This window comes from Thalassophryne amazonica, chromosome 5, assembly GCF_902500255.1.
Source record: "Thalassophryne amazonica chromosome 5, fThaAma1.1, whole genome shotgun sequence".
NCBI lineage: Eukaryota > Metazoa > Chordata > Actinopteri > Batrachoidiformes > Batrachoididae > Thalassophryne > Thalassophryne amazonica.
The window spans coordinates 116470838-116490528 of NC_047107.1; the positions used below are offsets into that span (position 1 = coordinate 116470838).

The 19691-nt window shown below is 41.8% G+C and overlaps 1 protein-coding gene across 2 annotated transcripts; it reads right to left on the reverse strand.

Moving 5' to 3' along the window:
- Nucleotides 1–1391: 1391 nt before the first annotated feature.
- LOC117511176 (testis-expressed protein 43-like) lies at nt 1392–18501 on the reverse strand. Of its 2 annotated transcripts, none has more exons than XM_034171160.1 (4): nt 18409–18501; nt 17453–17564; nt 16270–16442; nt 1392–1467 (listed from the first exon to the last, which is right to left on the reverse strand). In XM_034171160.1, exons 1-4 carry the CDS (start codon nt 18438–18440, stop codon nt 1407–1409), a joined length of 378 nt encoding a protein of 125 aa, XP_034027051.1. In that variant the 5' UTR covers nt 18441–18501; the 3' UTR covers nt 1392–1406. The 2 variants fall into 2 exon arrangements, with proteins under 2 accessions (XP_034027051.1, XP_034027052.1); XM_034171161.1 differs by lacking the exon at nt 18409–18501 and adding an exon at nt 17692–17732 and having other exon boundaries at nt 17453–17561.
- Nucleotides 18502–19691: the final 1190 nt, after the last annotated feature.

The following is a 19691-nucleotide window of genomic DNA, read 5'->3' on the forward strand; positions in this document are numbered from 1 at the left end:
AGGCAAATGAGCACCTATGTGCAGATTCTATTCATTGATCCTGTTATGATCAGGACTCGAAAGGATTTAGAACCCCAAAATGTAAGGCAGACTGCAACAGTTAGTGACAAAATCCAGGTGATTTATTTACAGCCAAAAAATAGTCAACAAAAGCACACAGGTGGATGGGAGAAAATGATGAGGGACTCGGGGTACAAATGTTAACAAAAATACAGTTCCTCTCAAAGGGGGAAAAACCAGAACACTGAATTTACAACCCAGACGAAAAGACAAAATTCTTTGACCATCCACAGAAAGCCAATGGACCCCCAACACAAGACAAACAAGTTGTATAAATAAGATGACTAATAGACACAGGTAAGAGTAATCACTAAAAAAAAAAAAAAAAACCTGGGGAAATGAAGGATTGAAAATAACCACACGAGGGCAGCAAAACCAAGGCATTGCCAAGACAAAACATAACACAAGACTAAGTCAGAAACACATATACACAGAATATCAAATATACGTCTAAGAAATAAAATGCAAACCTGAAGAGCAAAATAGAAACACAAAACCTGTAATATTCAAAGACCTAGAGAGAACTCTAACAACAAAAGCAAAGTTACCTAAAAGAAAACGCAAGAGAGGCATGAAATGGGGAAGAAGCCAGGACCTGAAAATAACCTATAGCAACAAATACAATATGGCACAAACAAAGGAACAAAAACAACATAGAACATAAGACCACATGGGTAATCAGAACTAGAAAGACAAACCACGGAAGGAAAACATGATAAACTAGAGACCCAACCAGAACTGATGAGCACAGGAAATACAAGCAGAGTGGGAAGTGGACATAAGACACAACAGGCTGGGAGGAGATAAACATAAGACCTACATTCAGGACTAAGGAGCCGGGAAATACAAGCAGAGTAGACAGTGGCCCTAAGACACAAGAGACCGAGTGGAGAGGACAGAGATAAGATAAAAGAAAGGTGACAAGTACACAGATTAGGACACACAAACACACACACACACAAATAGACAGAAGACCAAGTGTATAGCATTTCACACACACACGCACAAAGACAGACAGGAGAGGAGGTGACACAGTGCAACAGGAAGACAAACCCAGACAGACAGGTGAGGACTCAGAGATGAAACAAATCTAATCGAATACACACAAGACAGATGATGAGAGAGTGTGACCTACAGGGTGAAATTAAACATGCAACAGACTAGAACGAAATACTGACATAATCCCCGAAAGAACCCCAGCCAGGTGGGCCACTGCGCGAAACCACCACAGAACCTTCTTTTTGATGATCTGTTGTTGGAACACTACAAATCACTAACAAGAACTAAAAGCACCACAGATTATTTTTCAGAAAATGAACTACCCTGGTTTTTCAGCATGTGTTGTCTCATTGTTCTTGTGTATTTGTCTGGAAAAGTTGCTTGGTTGTCACCACTGAGCTGTTGTACCTGCAGTAAAACAGGGGAAATTTAGAAAAGTAACTCATTATATGTTTTATTCACATTAATCTAAACAGACTTACTGAAACAGGGTATGATGCACTTTGTTGTATTCAAAGATAAAAGATTTATGTTTCCTGTGTCATGAGTACCCCATGTAAAGGGATGTGGGGGTGGGAGGTGATCAGTGACTCTGGTAGCATGTGTCTGAGTGTGGGAAAATTGTAGATGTCTCTGGGTCCTTGGCCTTTGAGACTGAGAGAAGCATGGGATGATTACATTGTCATGAGGTCAGTGGACAGACGTCTTGTGATGTTGATGCCTATGCAGGAGAATCAAGATCCATGTTATTCAGGGCTTGATACGTCCTGTCTCACGATACAGTTGTGAGACTTGGATGCAGTTGTGAGACTTGGATGCAAATCAGTGACCTCAGGTGATGACTTGATGTCTTTGGTATGTGGTCTTTTCAGCGTATCCTTGGGTACGAGCTGAATGACTTTATGCCAAAAGAGTGGTTACTGACACCTCTATTTCACAGGGTGTGTTCTATTATGATTGCCCACGATCCATAAAAAAAAGTGCAAATACAGGATGAAACAGCTTACTCCAGCATGCCTCCTAACAGGCCGGCTTAAATAGCGCAGACGTGGCAACTGACTGGCTTATAAAGTGCAAACCTGGCAACCCACCTGAAAAAAGTAAGGAGCTATGCCCTTGGTCAGAACTGCAACAAATGCTGCTTCAATTGTTTGCTCTGATGGAACACAATCAAACAAGTTTCAAGCCGAACACACTAGGAATACCCCATTAATGACCCCATGATTTAAGCTATTAAGACTACGGACACCTGGAATTTACCATACACTAGGGATGATTTGGAGAATTAGGATGACATTTTTGAACAGCTTGAAAATTTCACCCTGATTATAAAACTTGTGCTGATGATGGTCATAACTACGATGTATACCAAGTTTGTTCAAGATCGACAAAGATGGATCAAGAAGTTACCAATGTTTGTAAATGTACCCCGATTTGCTGTTGGGGTGAAACAAGAAGGAACGGTGCTCTGTGCAATATTCCAATTAGGGAAACTTAGGTGAGGAATATCACTTAACAGAACCTCAGCTATGATATTTTGACCATGTGGTACACATCCCTGGGCATGATCCAGCATGCAGATGTGTCAATATTGAAGACTCCAGCATCTGGAAAGAGCAAGGGAACATTTGTGTTTCATCTGTCTGTGGCACATAGTTGGCTACTTTTCAGAAATTGGGATTGTTGGTTGTGTGCCTGTATAGTTGCTATCCAGAACATGAAGCAACTCTATGGTATGGAGGATACTGTAGAGACTTTGGGACTGAAATCCGAAGTCCACAGATGTAATTTCAGTTTGAGGTTGTTTGGTTGTCCAAAACGGAATCTTCACTGGAAGAACGGCTAAAGAACAACAACTTGTCCGAAAAGCCCTCACAGTATGTGGGTACCCACGATGGTCCCTGGACAAAGTGCAGAAGGCCCAGAGAACAAAGAGACCAGATAGACAGGAGATGGAGACAAGAAGAAGAGGAGTGTCTCTCCCTTATTTAGCAGGAATAGGGGAAAAACTACAGAGGATCTTCAGACAGCACAAAATCCCAGTTTACTTTAAACCTGTTAACACCTTGAGACAGAAATTAGTTAACCCTAAGGACAGGATCCGTAGTTACAAACAGAGCAATGTAGTGTATTCTATCAGATGTCAGGAAAACTGTAACGAACACTACATAGGTGAGACTAAGCAACCTTTACGCAAAAGGCTATACCAGCACCGCAGAGAGGGCGCCAGTAGACCTCAGTCTGCAGTTCATCTCCACCTTAAAGACACTAACCACACGTTTGAGGACAAGGAAGTTAAAATCTTAGCCAGAGAGAAGAAATGGTTTGAAAGAGGGGTCAAGGAGGCATTCTATGTGAAACAGTTGAAACCCAGACTTAACTGGGGAGGGGGTCTGAGACACACTTTGTCCCCAGTTTACAATGGGGTACTCAGGTCAAAGCAGTTTCAGTCTTTTGTTCATGGTAATGAGTCATTCACGTCATCAGGAGAGTCATCCGTCCCATCATTAGGAGGGCAGCTGCCCTGTCATTAGGAGGGTGCTAACTAGAGCACATTAGGTGCTAATTAGAGCTATTGTTTAGTCACTAGCCTATAGCAGTCTGCCTCTCAGTAGGAGGGGTCTGGTTAGGTTTAAAACTCCAGCTTTTGTGGCTTCTGTTTATTCTTCTCTACAAGAGTCAAGACAGAAGTCAGACTACCAGAGCAAGAATTTTAGCTGAGGAAGCTTCTGCGATTTGAAGCGAAACGTCCTGGCGTCAAGCAACCCAGTCCAGTCGAAGATTCAAGCTTCTCTACTATGGAAACCACCTGGACAACTGAGAGCATACACAGAAACAATGTAACAAAGTGGCAAAAGTATCTGGTATTGTCAACAATGGAGTCTTCTATATACTATACTGCAGGCACACAGTTGCTGGACAAAATTTCTCAAAAAGGGGGTGTTCACAATAATAGTAGTGTGGCATTCAGTCAGTGCGTTTGTCAATTTTGTGGAACAAACAGGTGTGAATCAGGTGTCCCCTATTTAAGGATGAAGCCAGCACCTGTTGAACATGCTTTTCTCTTTGAAAGCCTGAGGAAAATGGGACGTTCAAGACACTGTTCAGAAGAACAGCATAGTTTGATTAAAAAGTTGATTGGAGAGAAGAAAACTTATACGCAGGTGCAAAAAATTATAGGCTGTTCATCTACAATGATCTCCAATGCTTTAAAATGGACAAAAAAAAAAAAAAAAAAAAAACAGAGACGTGGAAGAAAATGGAAAACAACCATCAAAATGGATAGAAGAATAACCGGAATGGCAAAGGCTCACCCATTGATCAGCTCCAGGATGATCAAAGACAGTCTGGAATTAGCTATAAGTGTTGTGACAGTTAGAAGACGCCTGTGTGAAGCTAATTTATTTACAAGAGTCCCCCGCAAAGTCCCTCTGTTAAATAAAAGATGTGCAGAAGAGGTTACAATGTGCCAAAGAACGCATCAACTGGCCTAAAGAGAAATGGAGGAATATTTTGTGGACTGATGAGAGTAAAATAGTTCTTTTTGGGTCCAAGGGCCACAGACAGTTTGTGAGATGACCCCCAAACTCTGAATTCAAGCCACAGTTCACAGTGAAGACAGTGAAGCATGGTGGTGCAAGCATCATGATATGGGCATGTTTCTCCTACTATGGTGTTGGGCCTATGGATCAGTTTGGATATGTCGAAATACTTGAAGAGGTCATGTTGCCTTACGCTGAAGAGGACATGCCCTTGAAATGGGTGTTTCAACAAGACAATGACCCCAAGCACACTAGTAAACAAGCAAAATCTTGGTTCCAAACCAACAAAATTAATGCCTCACAGATGTGAAGAAATCATGAAAAACTGTGGTTATACAACTAAATACTAGTTTAGTGATTCACAGGATTGCTAAAAAAGCAGTTTGAACATGATACTTTTGAGTTTGTAGTGTCAACAGCAGATGCTACTATTATTGTGAACACCCCCTTTTCTACCTTTTTTTTACTAATAGCCCAATTTCATAGCCTTAAGAGTGTGCATATCATGAATGCTTGGTCTTGTTGGATTTGTGAGAATCTATTGAATCTACTGGTACCTTGTTTCCCATGTAACAATAAGGAATATACTCAAAACCTGGATTAATCTTTTTAGTCACATAGCACTACTATTATTCTGAACACTACTGTATATACTTTAAAAATTCAATTTATTTCATTTATATAGAGCGAAATCACAACAAATCATGCTCAAGGCGCTTTAGACAAGTAAGGTCTAACCTTACTAACCCCTAGAGCAAACACACAGGCGACAGTGGTAAGGAAAAGTTCCTCTGATGATGTGAGGAAGAAACCTCAAGCAGACCAGACTCACAGGGGTGACCCTCTGCTTGGGCCATGCTACCGACACAGTTGACAATACAAATATACAAGAAATTTTTGGGAGTCCATGCTAGTGTACAGGACAGGAGGCTGCAGAAGAAGAAGACATCTACTTCAACTTCTGGGTGGAGCCGCACCTTAAACAGAGAGAAGAAACAGAATCAGGCAGCAGAAAGACAACAAAAAAGGCATAATTTGTCAACATTAAGGAACAAGAAAAACAAGAAATACTAAGGTGATCGCCAGTCACTAGCCCTAAGCTTCACTAAAAGCCACAAACTTCAGATGAAGTTGAGGCTGCAGGCCTCTCCGTTTCCTAATAAAATGAATTTTAAAGGGTAGGAAGCATAGCATCATACTATGCCAGTATGCTAGCCATACGAAATGGAAAATAAGTGAGTCTTAAGTCTGGACTTGAAAGTCTACAAAATCTAACTATTTTATTGACGCAGGGAGATTGTTCCACAAAGCAGGTGTATAATAAGAGAAAGCTCTGTGACCCACAGACTTTTTATTCACCCTAGGGACACAAAGTAGTCCCTGCACCCTGAAAACTCAGAGCTTGGGCCAGTACATAGGGTTTAATTAGGTCGGCTAAGCATTTTGAACCAATTGGAGACCCCTAATGCTGGACTGCGGTAAACCAGAAAATAGAACATTGCAGTAGTCCAACCTAGAAGAAACAAACGCATGAATCAGGGTCTCAGCATCAGCCATAGACAGGATGGTTGGAATCTTCACTATATTTCGCAGGTGGAAGAAACCAGTCCTCATAATATCTCTAATATGGAAGTCAAAGGACAATGTCGGATCAAAAATTACCCCAAGGTTCCTCACTTTGTTAGTGTGATGTATGTTACACGACCCTAGGCTAAGCGTTAGCTGGTCAAATTGATGTCGATATTTCACTGGACCAAGAACCATCATTTCAGTCTTCTCAGAATATAAAAGTAAGAAATTGCTACGAGGGTAGGCTGAAAAGTTGTAAGGCTCACCAAGAAGGAAAAATGCCATTTCAATAAAACTTGGCATGCATTAATTTCAACTCTTCTGATGACTAACTGTTATTTTCTTCCAGGTTGTGAGGTAGTTTGTGGTTCATAGCCAAGTTTGAAAGTTCGTGGTAGAGGGAAATGGCAAAAATGGACAAAATCTGGCATCGCTGTGTGAATAAGTACCTGCATAAGAAGGGGTTAAAGCCCAAGGACATTCATGCAGATATGGTTGCTACATTAGGGGATGAAGTGTAGAAGTGGGCAGCTGAATTTAAGAGGGGCAGAGAGAGTCTTGAAGATGACCCAAGGTCTGGGCGGCCTGCAACAGCCACAACCCAGAAAAACATTGACCTTGTTCATGAAATGGTGATGGACGACAGACGATCGACGATTAATCAGCTAGTAGATGCTGTGGGAATATCCTGTGAGAGAACTGAACACATTCTGCATGAAGAACTTGGAATGTCAAAGGTGTCAGCTCGGTGGGTGCCACGTCTTCTGACGCCTGATCAGAAACGCACCAGGCTAGTCATGTCGAAGGCAAACTTGGCGTAATTTGAAGAGGATCCAGCCAATTACATGGAACATTTTCTTACCCAGGATGAGTGTTGGGTTCACCACTTTGAACCAGAGACAAAAAAAAACAATCAATGCAGTGGAAACACCCAAGGTCACCACCTCCAAAGAAGGCCAAGGTAGTTTTGTCTGCGGGGAAGGTCATGGTTTCAGTTTTCTGGGATGCCAAGGGCATTGTGTTTGTGGATTATCTTGAAAAGGGACAAACCATAAATGGACAGTACTATTCTAACCTACTGAGACAGTTACGCGAGGCTATCAAAAAGAAGCGACCAGGAAAGCTGACGAAAGGGGTGCTGTTCCATCAAGACAATGCCCCAGCTCACAAGTCAACAGTAGCCATGGTCACTATCCACGAGTGTGGATTCGAACTGGTAGATCACCCACCATACTCCCCTGACTTGGCACCCTCGGACTTTCATCTGTTCCCAAACCTGAAAAAAAACTTTGCTGGGAAGCACTATAGGAGCAATGATGAGGTGATGGCTGCCATTGAGGACTATTTTGACTCTCAAGATGAAAGCTTCTAGGCCAAGGGAATCGAAGCACTCAAGCACCGCTGGAAGAAGTGTGTGGAGTTACAGGGAGACTATGTAGAAAAATAACCCTGAATTTGTTCAATTCGACAACTGCATCATAGTCAGCCTTAGAACTTTTCAGCCTACCCTTGTAGACATCCAGCTTTTCACTGATGCAAGGCAATCTCCTAAGGATTTTATAGAGAATTCATTAAAAGTAAATCAAGAGAGATAGAGATTAAATATAAGAACTTTAAAAACAAATTAACAACTATTATGCGGTCCTGTAAAAAAAATCATACTTTGAAAAAATTACTAAACAGTAATAAAAACAACATAAAGGAAACATGGAAAATACTGAATAGTATTATATCATGTAAACCCAAATCAAAAAACTATCCTAAATACTTTACTTATAACAGCAAAGATGAATATAACATGAGCCAAGTAGTGAATAGTTTCAATAAATTTTTTGCTAATGTTGGGCCAGATCTGGCATTTGAAATTCCACACAGCCCATGGGAAAAGTCTCAATTAATTGACAGAAACCTGCACACAATGGGCCTCATGTATCAATGTTGCGTACTTGTGGCGTAAATTTACGGCGTAAACGTGAAATACACCAAAGTCGCCGTGACATGTATCAAGCAGTGCGCACCTGCCCATTTCTGGCATACGCCTGATGTGATCTTGATAAATGCGGCGGGTGGAAACGATCGTAATTATGATAAACACGCCCATAAATATTCAGACTCCGCTTCAGACACACCCTCATTTTATGACATGGAAGCCAGGAAGACGGCAATGAAAAAGAACTTCACCAATCACGACGCGTGTCAATAGAGCGTCAAAAGCAGCTGTCGTATCAATTGTTTTGTAGTATATAATCAATAAAGTGTTACAGTGGTCCCTCATTAATCGCTGGAGTTACGTTCTAAAAAATAGCCCAAAATACGTGAAACCGCGACGTAGTCAGCGTTATTTTTTACAATTATTATAGACGTTTCAAAGCTGTAAAACCCCTCACTACACAGTTTATACACTTTCTCAATCAGGCATGAACATTTTCTCACTTTTCTCTTGTGTGTAAATACTCTCAAAGTTCAAACCTTAGTAGGAAAATAATACCAAACTGTTTCAGGCCCAAACATTTGTTTGAGAAATAAAAATAGAAAGTTTTCCTATGATGGCATTTAGAACTAACGAATTAATTTTAACGATCAACGAACGAGGTCGGACACATAAGAAATCATTAATAGTGACTGACCAGTATGTCACTGATCGCTCCTCTGCGTCCTGACGCCACGCCTTTTTCCACTCACATCTCGCTGCAGCAGGTGTTTGTTTCCGTGTGACAAAGTAATTTTTGGCGCTCTTTTTTCTTCTGGGCGACAAGATTCTTATAAACAGATACGCAGAACACAGAACACTGTAAAAAAAAAAAAGGCATGCAAAATTGGACTAAATACTCCGCGAGACTCCGAGGCCACGACAGGTGAACGGCGTTATAGCGAAGGACCACTGTATTCTCTTTTCACGTCAATAATTCCTGACCTGTGGATATTTGCTCTCTCAATTAATAAGACACGCATAATCTGTCAGATTTCTTTACTTTTTAAATGTATTTCTGTATTTATTTTATTGTGACAACCGAATGGAGACGACAAAACCTGGTTGCAGCACGGGCGAATTAAGGGAATGACGAAACTACAGTTATTATCAATTTCATTGTCTAAAACGATCACACCACATAAAGTTAAGCTCAGCGCTGCTCTGGCTCCAGGCTCGAAGGCTGGAGAAAAGGGCGTGCAGCGCTGTCTTTGCAGTCAGTGCTGTAGCCACGGATCGTGCTCCATAACAATCCTGCAAAAGCGGGATTTGTATTGATTATTATGTAGTATAATCAGGAAAGTGTTATTTATGTAACATATGCATTGATTTGTATAATGGCACTGTTTATCATGTTGATCATGTTCATTTTTATGTGGATTCCAGTGCTGGTTCATTTTGGTGTATAATTTACGCCACCTCTCGACCTGGTGTATATTTTCAGCACAGCGTATGCCAACGACCACATTGATAAATGCCAAGTAGCGCAGCCGTTTTGGCGTACACCCCATATATGCTCAAATATCGCCATACGCAACGTTGATACATGAGGCCCATTGTTTCTTGGCCCAGTAGATGAAAGGGAAATTATTAATGTAGTTAGTAAATGTGAAACTAAAAAGTCAACAATTATAATGATGTACATATATATATGTCTTTAGTAAAGTAAATAATTACTGAAATCGCAAAACCATTATCACATATTTTTAATAAATCATTTCAAACTGTAATTGTTCCAAATTGTATGAAAGTGGCAAAACTGATACCTTTATTTAAATCTGGTAGCAAGCATCTTTTTACTAATTACAGGCCTGTGTCTCTATTGTCACAATTTTTAAAGATACTGGAAAAACTTTATAATAACAGATTGGAAAAATTAATAGAACAACACAACTTGCTTGATGACAGTCAGTATGGTTTTAGAGTGAAAAGGTCCACTGCACTGGCACTGCTCGATTCAGTAGAAGAGATCAATAAACATATGGATCAAAGGGAAATAGTAGCAGGTTTATGCATTGACCTAAAAAAGGCTTTTGACACAACAGATCACAACATATTATTTCAAAAGAAGGAACTGTATGGGATCAGAGGGGTGGCTCTGAACTGGATTAAAAGTTGCTTACAAAATGAGAAACATTTTTGTTCAACTCGGGGACTATTGTTCTTCATATCTGGACATCATTTGTGGGCTTCCCCAGGGTTCTGTGTTGGGACCAAAATTATTTATTTTGTACATCAATGATTTATGCAAAGTTTCAGATTTGTTTAAAGCAATTCTCTTTGCAGATGACACAAACTTGTTTTGTTCAGGAGAAAATTTGCAACAATTATTATCTGATTTAGAAACTGAAATGATAAAGTTAAAGAGATAGTTTGATATTGATAAATTATCACTAAATTTGTCTAAAACTAAAATAATGTTATTTGGAACTTATAAAAAAGACATTCAAATTCAATTAAATATACAACCCCAATTCCAATGAAGTTGGGACGTTGTGTAAAATGTAAAAAAAAAATAAAAAAAAAAATACAATGATTGACCATGACACTGACTGGTTTTTGTACAACCCCAGTTCCAATGAAGTTGGGACGTTGTGTAAAATGTAAATAAAAACAGAATACAATGATTTGCAAATCCTTTTCAACCTATATTCAATTGAATACACCACAGAGACAAGATATTTAATGTTAAAACTGATAGACTTTGTTGTTTTTGTGCAAATATTTGCTCATTTTAAAATGGATGCCTGCAACACATTTCAAAAAAGTTGGGACAGGGAAACAAAAGACTGGGAAAGTTGATGGATGCTCAAAGAACACTTAATTGGAAACAGGTGAGTGTCATGATTGGGTATAAAAAGAGCATCCCCAAAAGGCTCAGCCGTCCACAAGCAAAAATGGGGTGAGGATCACCACTTTGTGAACAAAAATAGGCCCACAGTTTAAGAACAATGTTTCTCAACATTCAATTGCAAGGAATTTGGGGATCATGTACAGTCCATAATATAATAAGAAGATTTAGAGAATCTGGAGAACTGCCTACATGTAAGTGACAAGCCAACAAGCCAACAAACCAACACCGAATGCCCGTGAGCTTCGATCCCTCAGGCGGCACTGCATTAAAAACCGACATCATTGTGTGAAGGATCTTACCATTTGGGCTCAGGAACACAGAAAACCATTGTCAGTTAACACAGTTCATCGCTACATCTACAAGTACAAGTTAAAACTCTACCATGCAAACCGAAAGCCATACATCAACAACATCCAGAAACACCACCGCCTTCTCTGAGCCCGAGCTCATTTGAAATGGACAGATGCAAAGTGGAAAAGTGTGCTGTGGTCTGATGAGTCCATGTTTCAAATTGTGTTTGGAAATCATGGATGTTGTGTCCTCTGGAAAAATAGGAAAAAGACCATCCAGATTGTTACCAGCACAAAGTTCAAAAGCCAGCATCTGTGATGGTATGGGGTGTGTTAGTGCCCATGGCATGGGCAACTTACACATCTGTGATAGCACCAACAATTCCGAAAGGAACATCCAGGTTTTGGAGCAACACATGCTGCCATCCAAGCAACATCTATTTCAGGGACGTCCCTGCTTATTTCAGCAAGACAATGCCAAGCCACATTCAGCACGTGTTACAACAGAGTGGCTTCGTAGTAAAATAGTGCGGGTACTAGACTGGCCTGCCTACAGTCCAGACCTGTCGCCCATTGAAAATGTGTGGTGCATTATGAAGCATAAAATACGACAACGGAGAACAACTGTTGAACAACTAAAGTCGTACATTAAGCAAAAATGGGAAAGAATTCCACCTACAAAACTTCAACAATTAGTGTCTTCAGTTCCCAAATGCTTACTGAGTGTTGTTAGAAGGAAAGGTGATGTAACACAGTGGTAAACATACCACTGTTCCAGCTTTTTTGAAACGTGTTGCAGGCATCCATTTCAAAATGAGCAAATATTTGCACAAAAACAATAAAGTTTATCAGTTTGAACATTAAATATCTTGTCTTTGTGGTGTATTCAATTGAATATAGGTTGAAAAGGATTTGCAAATCATTGTATTCTGTTTTTATTTACATTTTACACAACGTCCCAACTTCATTGGAATTGGGGTTGTACAAAAACCAGTCAGAATGACTGGTCAGGTATGACGTCAACCATACAAGCGCACTTCCAGTAATCCTAAAATTATTCTCCAGCCTATTGAGTAGAATATGATGATCTACGATATCAAACGCAGCACTAAGATGTAACAGCACCAGAACCGTAATTGTGTCCAAATCCATTGCAAGAAGAAGATCATTTACCACTTTAGTAAGAGCCGTCTCTGTGGAATGATATTTTCTAAAAGCAGACTGCAGTGGCTCAAAAAGATTATTCTCAGTAAGATAGTCTACGAGCTGCTGTGAAACCACCTTTTCCAGAATTTTAGAGCAAAATGATAGATTTGATATCAGCCTTTTTTTTTCAATATACGAGGTCTGTTAGAAAAGTGTTGTGTGGGCCGCTGAAGAGGAGGTACTGCTGGCCCACCACCACCAGAGGGCGCCCTGCCTGGAGTGCGGGCTCCAGGCACCAGAGGGCGCTGCCGCCGACGAAGGCTGTCAGGCTGACAGCTGTCACCCATTACTAGACACAGCTGACTGCACTCAGGACGGAGTATATCAGCAGGACAGCGTCTCCACCTCAGTGCCGAGATATCGCCTTGAGATTAAGGTAACCTACTCTGCTAGTATATATTTTGAGGACTCTGATAAACCTTGCTAAACTATTTCAGGACAGCTGATTACAGAAAGCACCTTGCTTGGATAAGTACTCACCTTCCTGCTTCATTATTTCAAGAGGTGGAGGCGGCTTCTCCCCTCTCCGTCTACTGGGTGCTGTCGCACCCATACCTGTGTGTTTGTGCTCTTTCCCGCCAGCAGTACCGGATCCGACGAGCGAAGGCAGTGGCCACCTGGGAATTCGGGACTTGGCGGTTCCAGTACTCCTGGTTTTCGGTGGCAGAGGAAATCTGGGTGGTTCCGGTTCGACGGGGACGGACGTCTCCTACCTTCGAGCCTGCCCACACAACACCAGCAGATTTCGACTTACAAAGTATTAATTGTTGTATTGGTTGTGCCCTGTTCACAACAGTAAAACTTGTTATTCACCTTTCTCTATTGTCCGTTCATTGCGCCCCCTGTTGTGGGTCCGTGTACCTACACTTTCACAACAGAAAAGTATCCGACCTTTTTATTTTTTGCAAAAACCATATGGATTTGAATCACGTGTGATTGCATCAGCCAAGCTTGAACCTTCGTGCGCTTGCGTGAGTTTTTTCACACCTGTCTGTTGCGTCATTCGCCTGTGAGCAGGCTTTGTGTGAGCAGTGGTCCACCCCTCTCTCGGATTTTTATTGCAAATAAAATGTCTGAACGATTTGGAGCTTTGCTACATCAAATTTTTCCAGAAACTGTGAGAGACCTCCAGGTGGACACCGTTCGGAAAATTCAGATGGCTTTCAGGGACGATTTTATGGGGATTACACAGATTAAGGAGTGCTCCAACCGGTTTAAAGACCGCCCACAGCATCTTAGAGCGCGGCGCACTCCGAGCACCAATCAATAGGCTGAAACTCCGCTGAAACAACCAGATCATTTCCAAAGTGAAGGCATTGTTGATCCGGGACATCGTCTGACTTCCACAGAAATGGCAGAAGACGTGGACATCAGCACTTTTTCAGCACATTCCACTGTTACAGGAGTTTTTGTCATGGAAAGAGAAGCGGAGGGAAGTGCCACAGAGCCGCTCATGGCGCAGGACAAAAGCACCTCCTTGTTGGTCTCACAGGACATCTTTCAGATGGCTTTCAGTGGCTTTTCAGTTGTGTGACTATCCAAGAAATTGTGGATGACCTGGACATGCCAGAACATGTCCTGTGAGGCTTCATCACGGTGTTGCTTTGCGCTATGCAGCTCTGTCCCGACGCGCGAATTCCTCCGCTCCTTTTTCCATGACAAAAACTCCTGTAACCGTGGAATGTGCCGTTCATTTCCAAACTGAACGCTGTGTTGATCCGGGACATCGTCTGACTACCACAGAAATTGCAGAAGACGTGGACATCAGCACTTTTTCGGCACATTGAGACAGACGTGCGGAGAAATTCGCGTGTCAGGACGGAGCCGCATGGCACAAAGCAACAACGTGATGAAGCCTCACAGGACATGTTCTAGCATGTCCAGGTCATCCACAATTTCTCGGATAGTCACACGACTGAAAAGCCACCAAAAGCCGTCTGAAAGCCATCTGAAAGCCGTCCTGTGAGACCAACACGGAGGTGCTTTTGTCCTGCGCCATGAGCGGCTCCATGGTGCATCCCTCTGCTTCTCTTTCCATGACAAAAACTCCTGTAACAGTGGAATGTGCCGAAAATGTGCTGATGTCCACGTTTTCTGCCATTTCTGTGGAAGTCAGACGACGTCCCGGATCAACAAAGCCTTCACTTTGGAAATGATCTGGTTGTTTCAGCGGGGTTTCAGCCTGTTGATCGGCACTCAGAGAGCACTCAGAGAGCGCCGCACTCTCAGGCGGTCTTTAAACCAGCTGGAGCACTCCTTAATCTGTGTAATCCCCATAAAATCATCCCTGAAAGCCATCTGAATTTTCCGAATGGTGTCCACCTGGAGGTCTCTCACAGTTTCTGGAAAAATTTGATGCAGCAAAGCTCCAAATCATTGACATTTTATTCACAATAAAAATCCAACGAAAGGGGTGGACCACTGCTCACACAAAGCCTGCTCTCAGGCAAATGACGCAACCGACAGGCGTGAAAAAACTCACGCATGCGCACGAAGGTTCAAGCTTGGTTTATGCAATCACATGTGATTCAAATCCATATGGTTTTTGCAAAAAATAAATAGGTCGGATAGTTTTCTAACAGACCTCATACTACGGTCGAGATTAGATTTCTTAAGTAATGGTTTAATCACTGCAGATTTGAAACACTTCAGAAAGACAAAGGAACACCTCCGTTTCGGCGTGTCAGAGGACAAGTTTGGACATGTCTATCTCGGCTTTCAATGCTTACCAGTCCAGTAAGTATCAGTGAAATTGTGGAGAGCTGGACATGTCCAAACTTGTCCTCTGGCACGCCGAAACGAAGGTGTTCCTTTGTCTCACTTCCAAAGCGAATCGGTTGTGATGCGCGAAGCCTCTGCGCGTCTTTCCATGACAAAATCTCTTGTTAAAAGTGAAATCTGCCGGAAAATGGCTGATGTCCAGCTCTTGTGATAACCAGAGAAAGAGCACACGACGGTCTCGTATCCACAGAGCCATCTGTTTAGAAATGGTCCGGTGGCTTGTGCCGTGTCGTCGCAGCTCGGAGCGCGGTGCGCCGAGCGTCCTTAAAGGGGTCCTTAAAGCTGTACTAACAGACCTTATTCTCCGTGAAGCCCGTAAAATTTTCACTGAAAGCCAGATAAATTTTTCGAATGGTTTCCAGGTGCCAGTCTCTAACAGCTTCTGAAAAAATTCTGATGGAAAAAAACCCCCAAATCATTCTGCCATTTCCAGACAATGAAAATCCGACGACGGGGCGGGACCACTCCTTCCACAAGGCGTGCTCACAGGCGAATGACGTCACTGACAGGCGTGGAAAAACTCACACATGCGCACAAGGGTTCAAGCATGTCTGACGTGAAAACATATGAATCAAATCCATATAGTTAAAAAAAAAAATAAAAAGGTATGATACTTTATGGACAGACCTCGTAATTTACGGACTATAGGTTGACATGAAAACCAAAGCTGTGCTCACAGCGGGGCACGTTCGGCACTATTCGGGATTATTCAAGATTTTCTTTTTACAGATGACGAACAATGAGTAAAAAAAATTTGACTGATGCAACTACATTGGTCCAAACCAGTCTGGATCCGGGCCTGCCGGAATCACACAGAGTGCCATCAGATGTTACTAAACATCCAACTTCTCACTGATGCAAGGCAATCTTATAAGTACTTTATGTGAATGTGAATACCAGCAGTTATCGGCATGTACAATTTAGTATCATCAGCATATGAAAGGTAATCCCAAAACGCTGCAGTATAGTATTAGTGTAATGTGGCGTTTGGTGTTTTACCTCGACAAGTGGGAGGAGCGATGAGCTGTCAATCCCATCTGGCACAGACAGGTGGAGTTTGTGGAAGAGGGGGATGAAGAGGTGGATCCCTTATTGTGACAGAGTCGCTCACAACCACCATAATACAGCGACTCCTCCAGAGGTACCACAGGGATCCCTGCCAGTGCTGCATTCTTACACAACAGACATGTCTTGTTAGTTATCAACTTTGCACCAACTGGTTCCCTGTCGACTGAAACTAAAGTTAGCTGAGCTGCACCATGCAGAAATCCTAACCTTAATTTTCATAACTACCATATTACTACCAGTAACAAGAAAACTTGCACCTCAGGAAAACTCAGCCTGGGTTTGGGTTGGATTAGGGTTATCCCCAGACCCGAGTTTGCATTGGGCTGGCTTCTGTATCCTTACTAAGCAACCCAGTCTCATGGCAGTTCATGGCACTAGGTTATGAAAAGTATATTAATCTATGGGTTCGTGACGGGGGCATGGCAATGGGGTGCTTTTCGTAACGGGGCACAAATTCATTTTGTGATGGGGCATGAAATGTGGGGTGAAGGGGTGGTCTTGGGGGTTGTGGTTAAAGTTTTTGGAGGGTAGATACTTACGCTATGGTTATGGTTCAAGTTAGGAGTGTCAGGGCCTGACTGTTTATGTATTCCGTTGCTGGGGTTTTGGATTGTTTTGTTTTCTTCTTGCTTTTGTATTTCTTTTCTGTGTTTTCTGGGTTTGTGGGGTTTTGTTGCTGGGGCCTGTCTGTTGCGCCCTGTGCCTTCATACCAGCTCTTGTTCTTGTATTCTCTAGATCTGCCTGCTTCAGTGTTGACTCGACCTCCTGCCTGTTTATTCCGACCTTGTTTTTGCCTGATGTTCTTGGTATTGCTGCTGTATTTTTTGGACTGCCTTCCCGTGCACCGACCATTGCTTCTGACCTCATTAAAGCCTATTTTCAAACAGAGCTGTGTAAGTGAGTCTTGCAATTGTCTCCTACCTAACCTGCCTGACAAGGAGAAGGGGAAGATTATAAATAGCAAAATAAAAAACATGTCACAAAAAGCAGCACGAAAAAAACATGAGACTGGGCTGTACTAACATAGTGAGTCCTCATGACTGTGCACACTTTGGGTGTAATGGACTGTCGAGCTTGTGATGAAGGGTGTGATGGTTTTGTTCTCTGAACTACCTTCTTCAGGAGTTTTTGATTCTTCATGTCTTGTTTCCACGGCATGATGTAGAGTTTGGGGATCATGGGATGTCTGTCTGAGAAAGTTGGAATGTGGGTGTCACACTGCCTGAAAGTACCGGAACATTTTAATAAACAGTTGCCAGATAAAATAAAGAGTAACTTAGATAAATAAAAAAGTTGGTGTATGTTATTTGATTACAAGTATATTAATTAATTAATTCATTCATTTTCTATAACTGCTTACTCCAATTAAGGGTCACGGGGGGAGCTGGAGCCTATCCCAGCAGTCATAGGGCCTAGGAGGCGTACACCCTGGACAGGACGCCAGTTTGTCACATAGCCACATATAGACAAACATTTACTCCTACAATCATCTGAAAGTTTTCAACCCACCTAACCTGCCAGTTTTTGGAAGCAGGAGTAAGTCAGAGCACCCGGAGGGAACACATGCAGACATGGAGGAGAACATGCAAACTCCACATAGATAGGACCAGGAGGGAAGCAATCCCATGGCCTTCTTGTTGTGAGGCAACAGTGTATTTGAACTTGTAATTTGTTCTACTGCTAATAAGCAATATAACTGGAGAAGATCAACAAAAAAGAATAACCGGGAGACCAGGAAACAAATACCAGAGACATGACCAAAGGTGAGCCATGACTAGTCATCCTACTTTGGGAAATAACAGTTCTGTCGACACAACTTGTCTGCACTTTCTTGCATAAAATGGCACAAGATTTTTCTGCGGTTTTCACTGTGTTGTTGAACAAACAAAAACTCTTGCTCAAGAGCTATACTACGCACCCTGTAGAGCTGACATCATAGGTGCAGCCACACCACACATATGGAGAGAACTTTGACAATTTTTCAGCCTTTGTCTTTATCCAACCAAATCCGCAGCTTCAACTACATATTCTGATGTGTAATAATTAAAGTGTTTACTCACCTATCTTTGTGTTTGTCTGTGTTCCCTGGAGTGTCAGTCATGTTTGTTAACTGACACAGTCGCTGTAGAAACCTCACAGTGACCAATGGGGAGTGGATCAGGTGGCAGTTACGCTCACTCACTCATTCCTTCCTCGTTGTGGAAAATGTCACTCTTCTGTTCTAACCTACACATTGGGAACACCTTGGGGATTCAGAGATTTTTCAGTCTGATTGAGAATCAGACTGAGGTTCCTCTGGTGTCACACTCACCGTTTTACCCTCAGGACCATCAACACTTTGAGTCAGTTGATGATATGAAAGAGAAATATTCATGAAGTGTTTCTTAGCCATCCTTTTAATGTTTTTAATATTTATTTTCACAGCTACATTCAGTTCAGAAAGGAACTAAAGATTTGCTCAAAATTAATTATATGTTACCAGCTGAAGCTGACAAAGGATTGGCTTTCTAATGCGTTTGGTGTTCACTGTAATACAGTTTTATTCTGTTCAGACAGAAGTCTAAACTGTTCTGCTATTTCAACATTTCTAAAATTATGATACATTTCATTGCAAGTTTACTGTTATCACTATGACCTCATACCATATTGCTATGCTTGGTCTTGTTGTTGCTGTGATCAGCCACATTATTGCTATGCTTAGTCACGCTGTTGTTGTGATCAGTCATGTTGTTGCTATGCTCAGTCACAATATTGCTTGATTCAGTCACAATGTTGCTATGTTCAATCACATTGTTACTATGCTCAGTAGTATTGTTGCTATGCTCAGTCCCACTTTTGCCATGTTCAAATAGTTGCTATGCTTTGTCACGTTGTTATGATTAGTCACATTGTTGCCATGTTCTATCACAATAGAACAATAGTTCTATCACCATATCTGTTCCTGGTGAAGAAGAAAGCAGTTCTACCTGACAACAGCTCTTGCAATAATGCTAGATTCAGTCACAATATTGCTATGCTCAGTCACATTGTTGGTATGCTCAATCATGTTGTTGCTTTGCTCAGTCACAATATTGCTAGATTCAGTCACAATGTTGCTATGCTCAGTCATGTTGTTGCTATGCTCAGTCCCACTTTTGCCATGTTCAATTACAATGTTGCTATGCTTTGTCACATTGTTGTTATGATCAGTCACATTGTTGCTATGCTCTATCACAATAATGCTGGATTCAGTCACATTGTTGCTATGCTCTATCACAATAATGCTGGATTCAGTCACATTGTTGCTATGCTCTATCACAATATTGCTAGATTCAGTCACATTGTTGCTATGCTCTATCGCAGTATTGCTAGA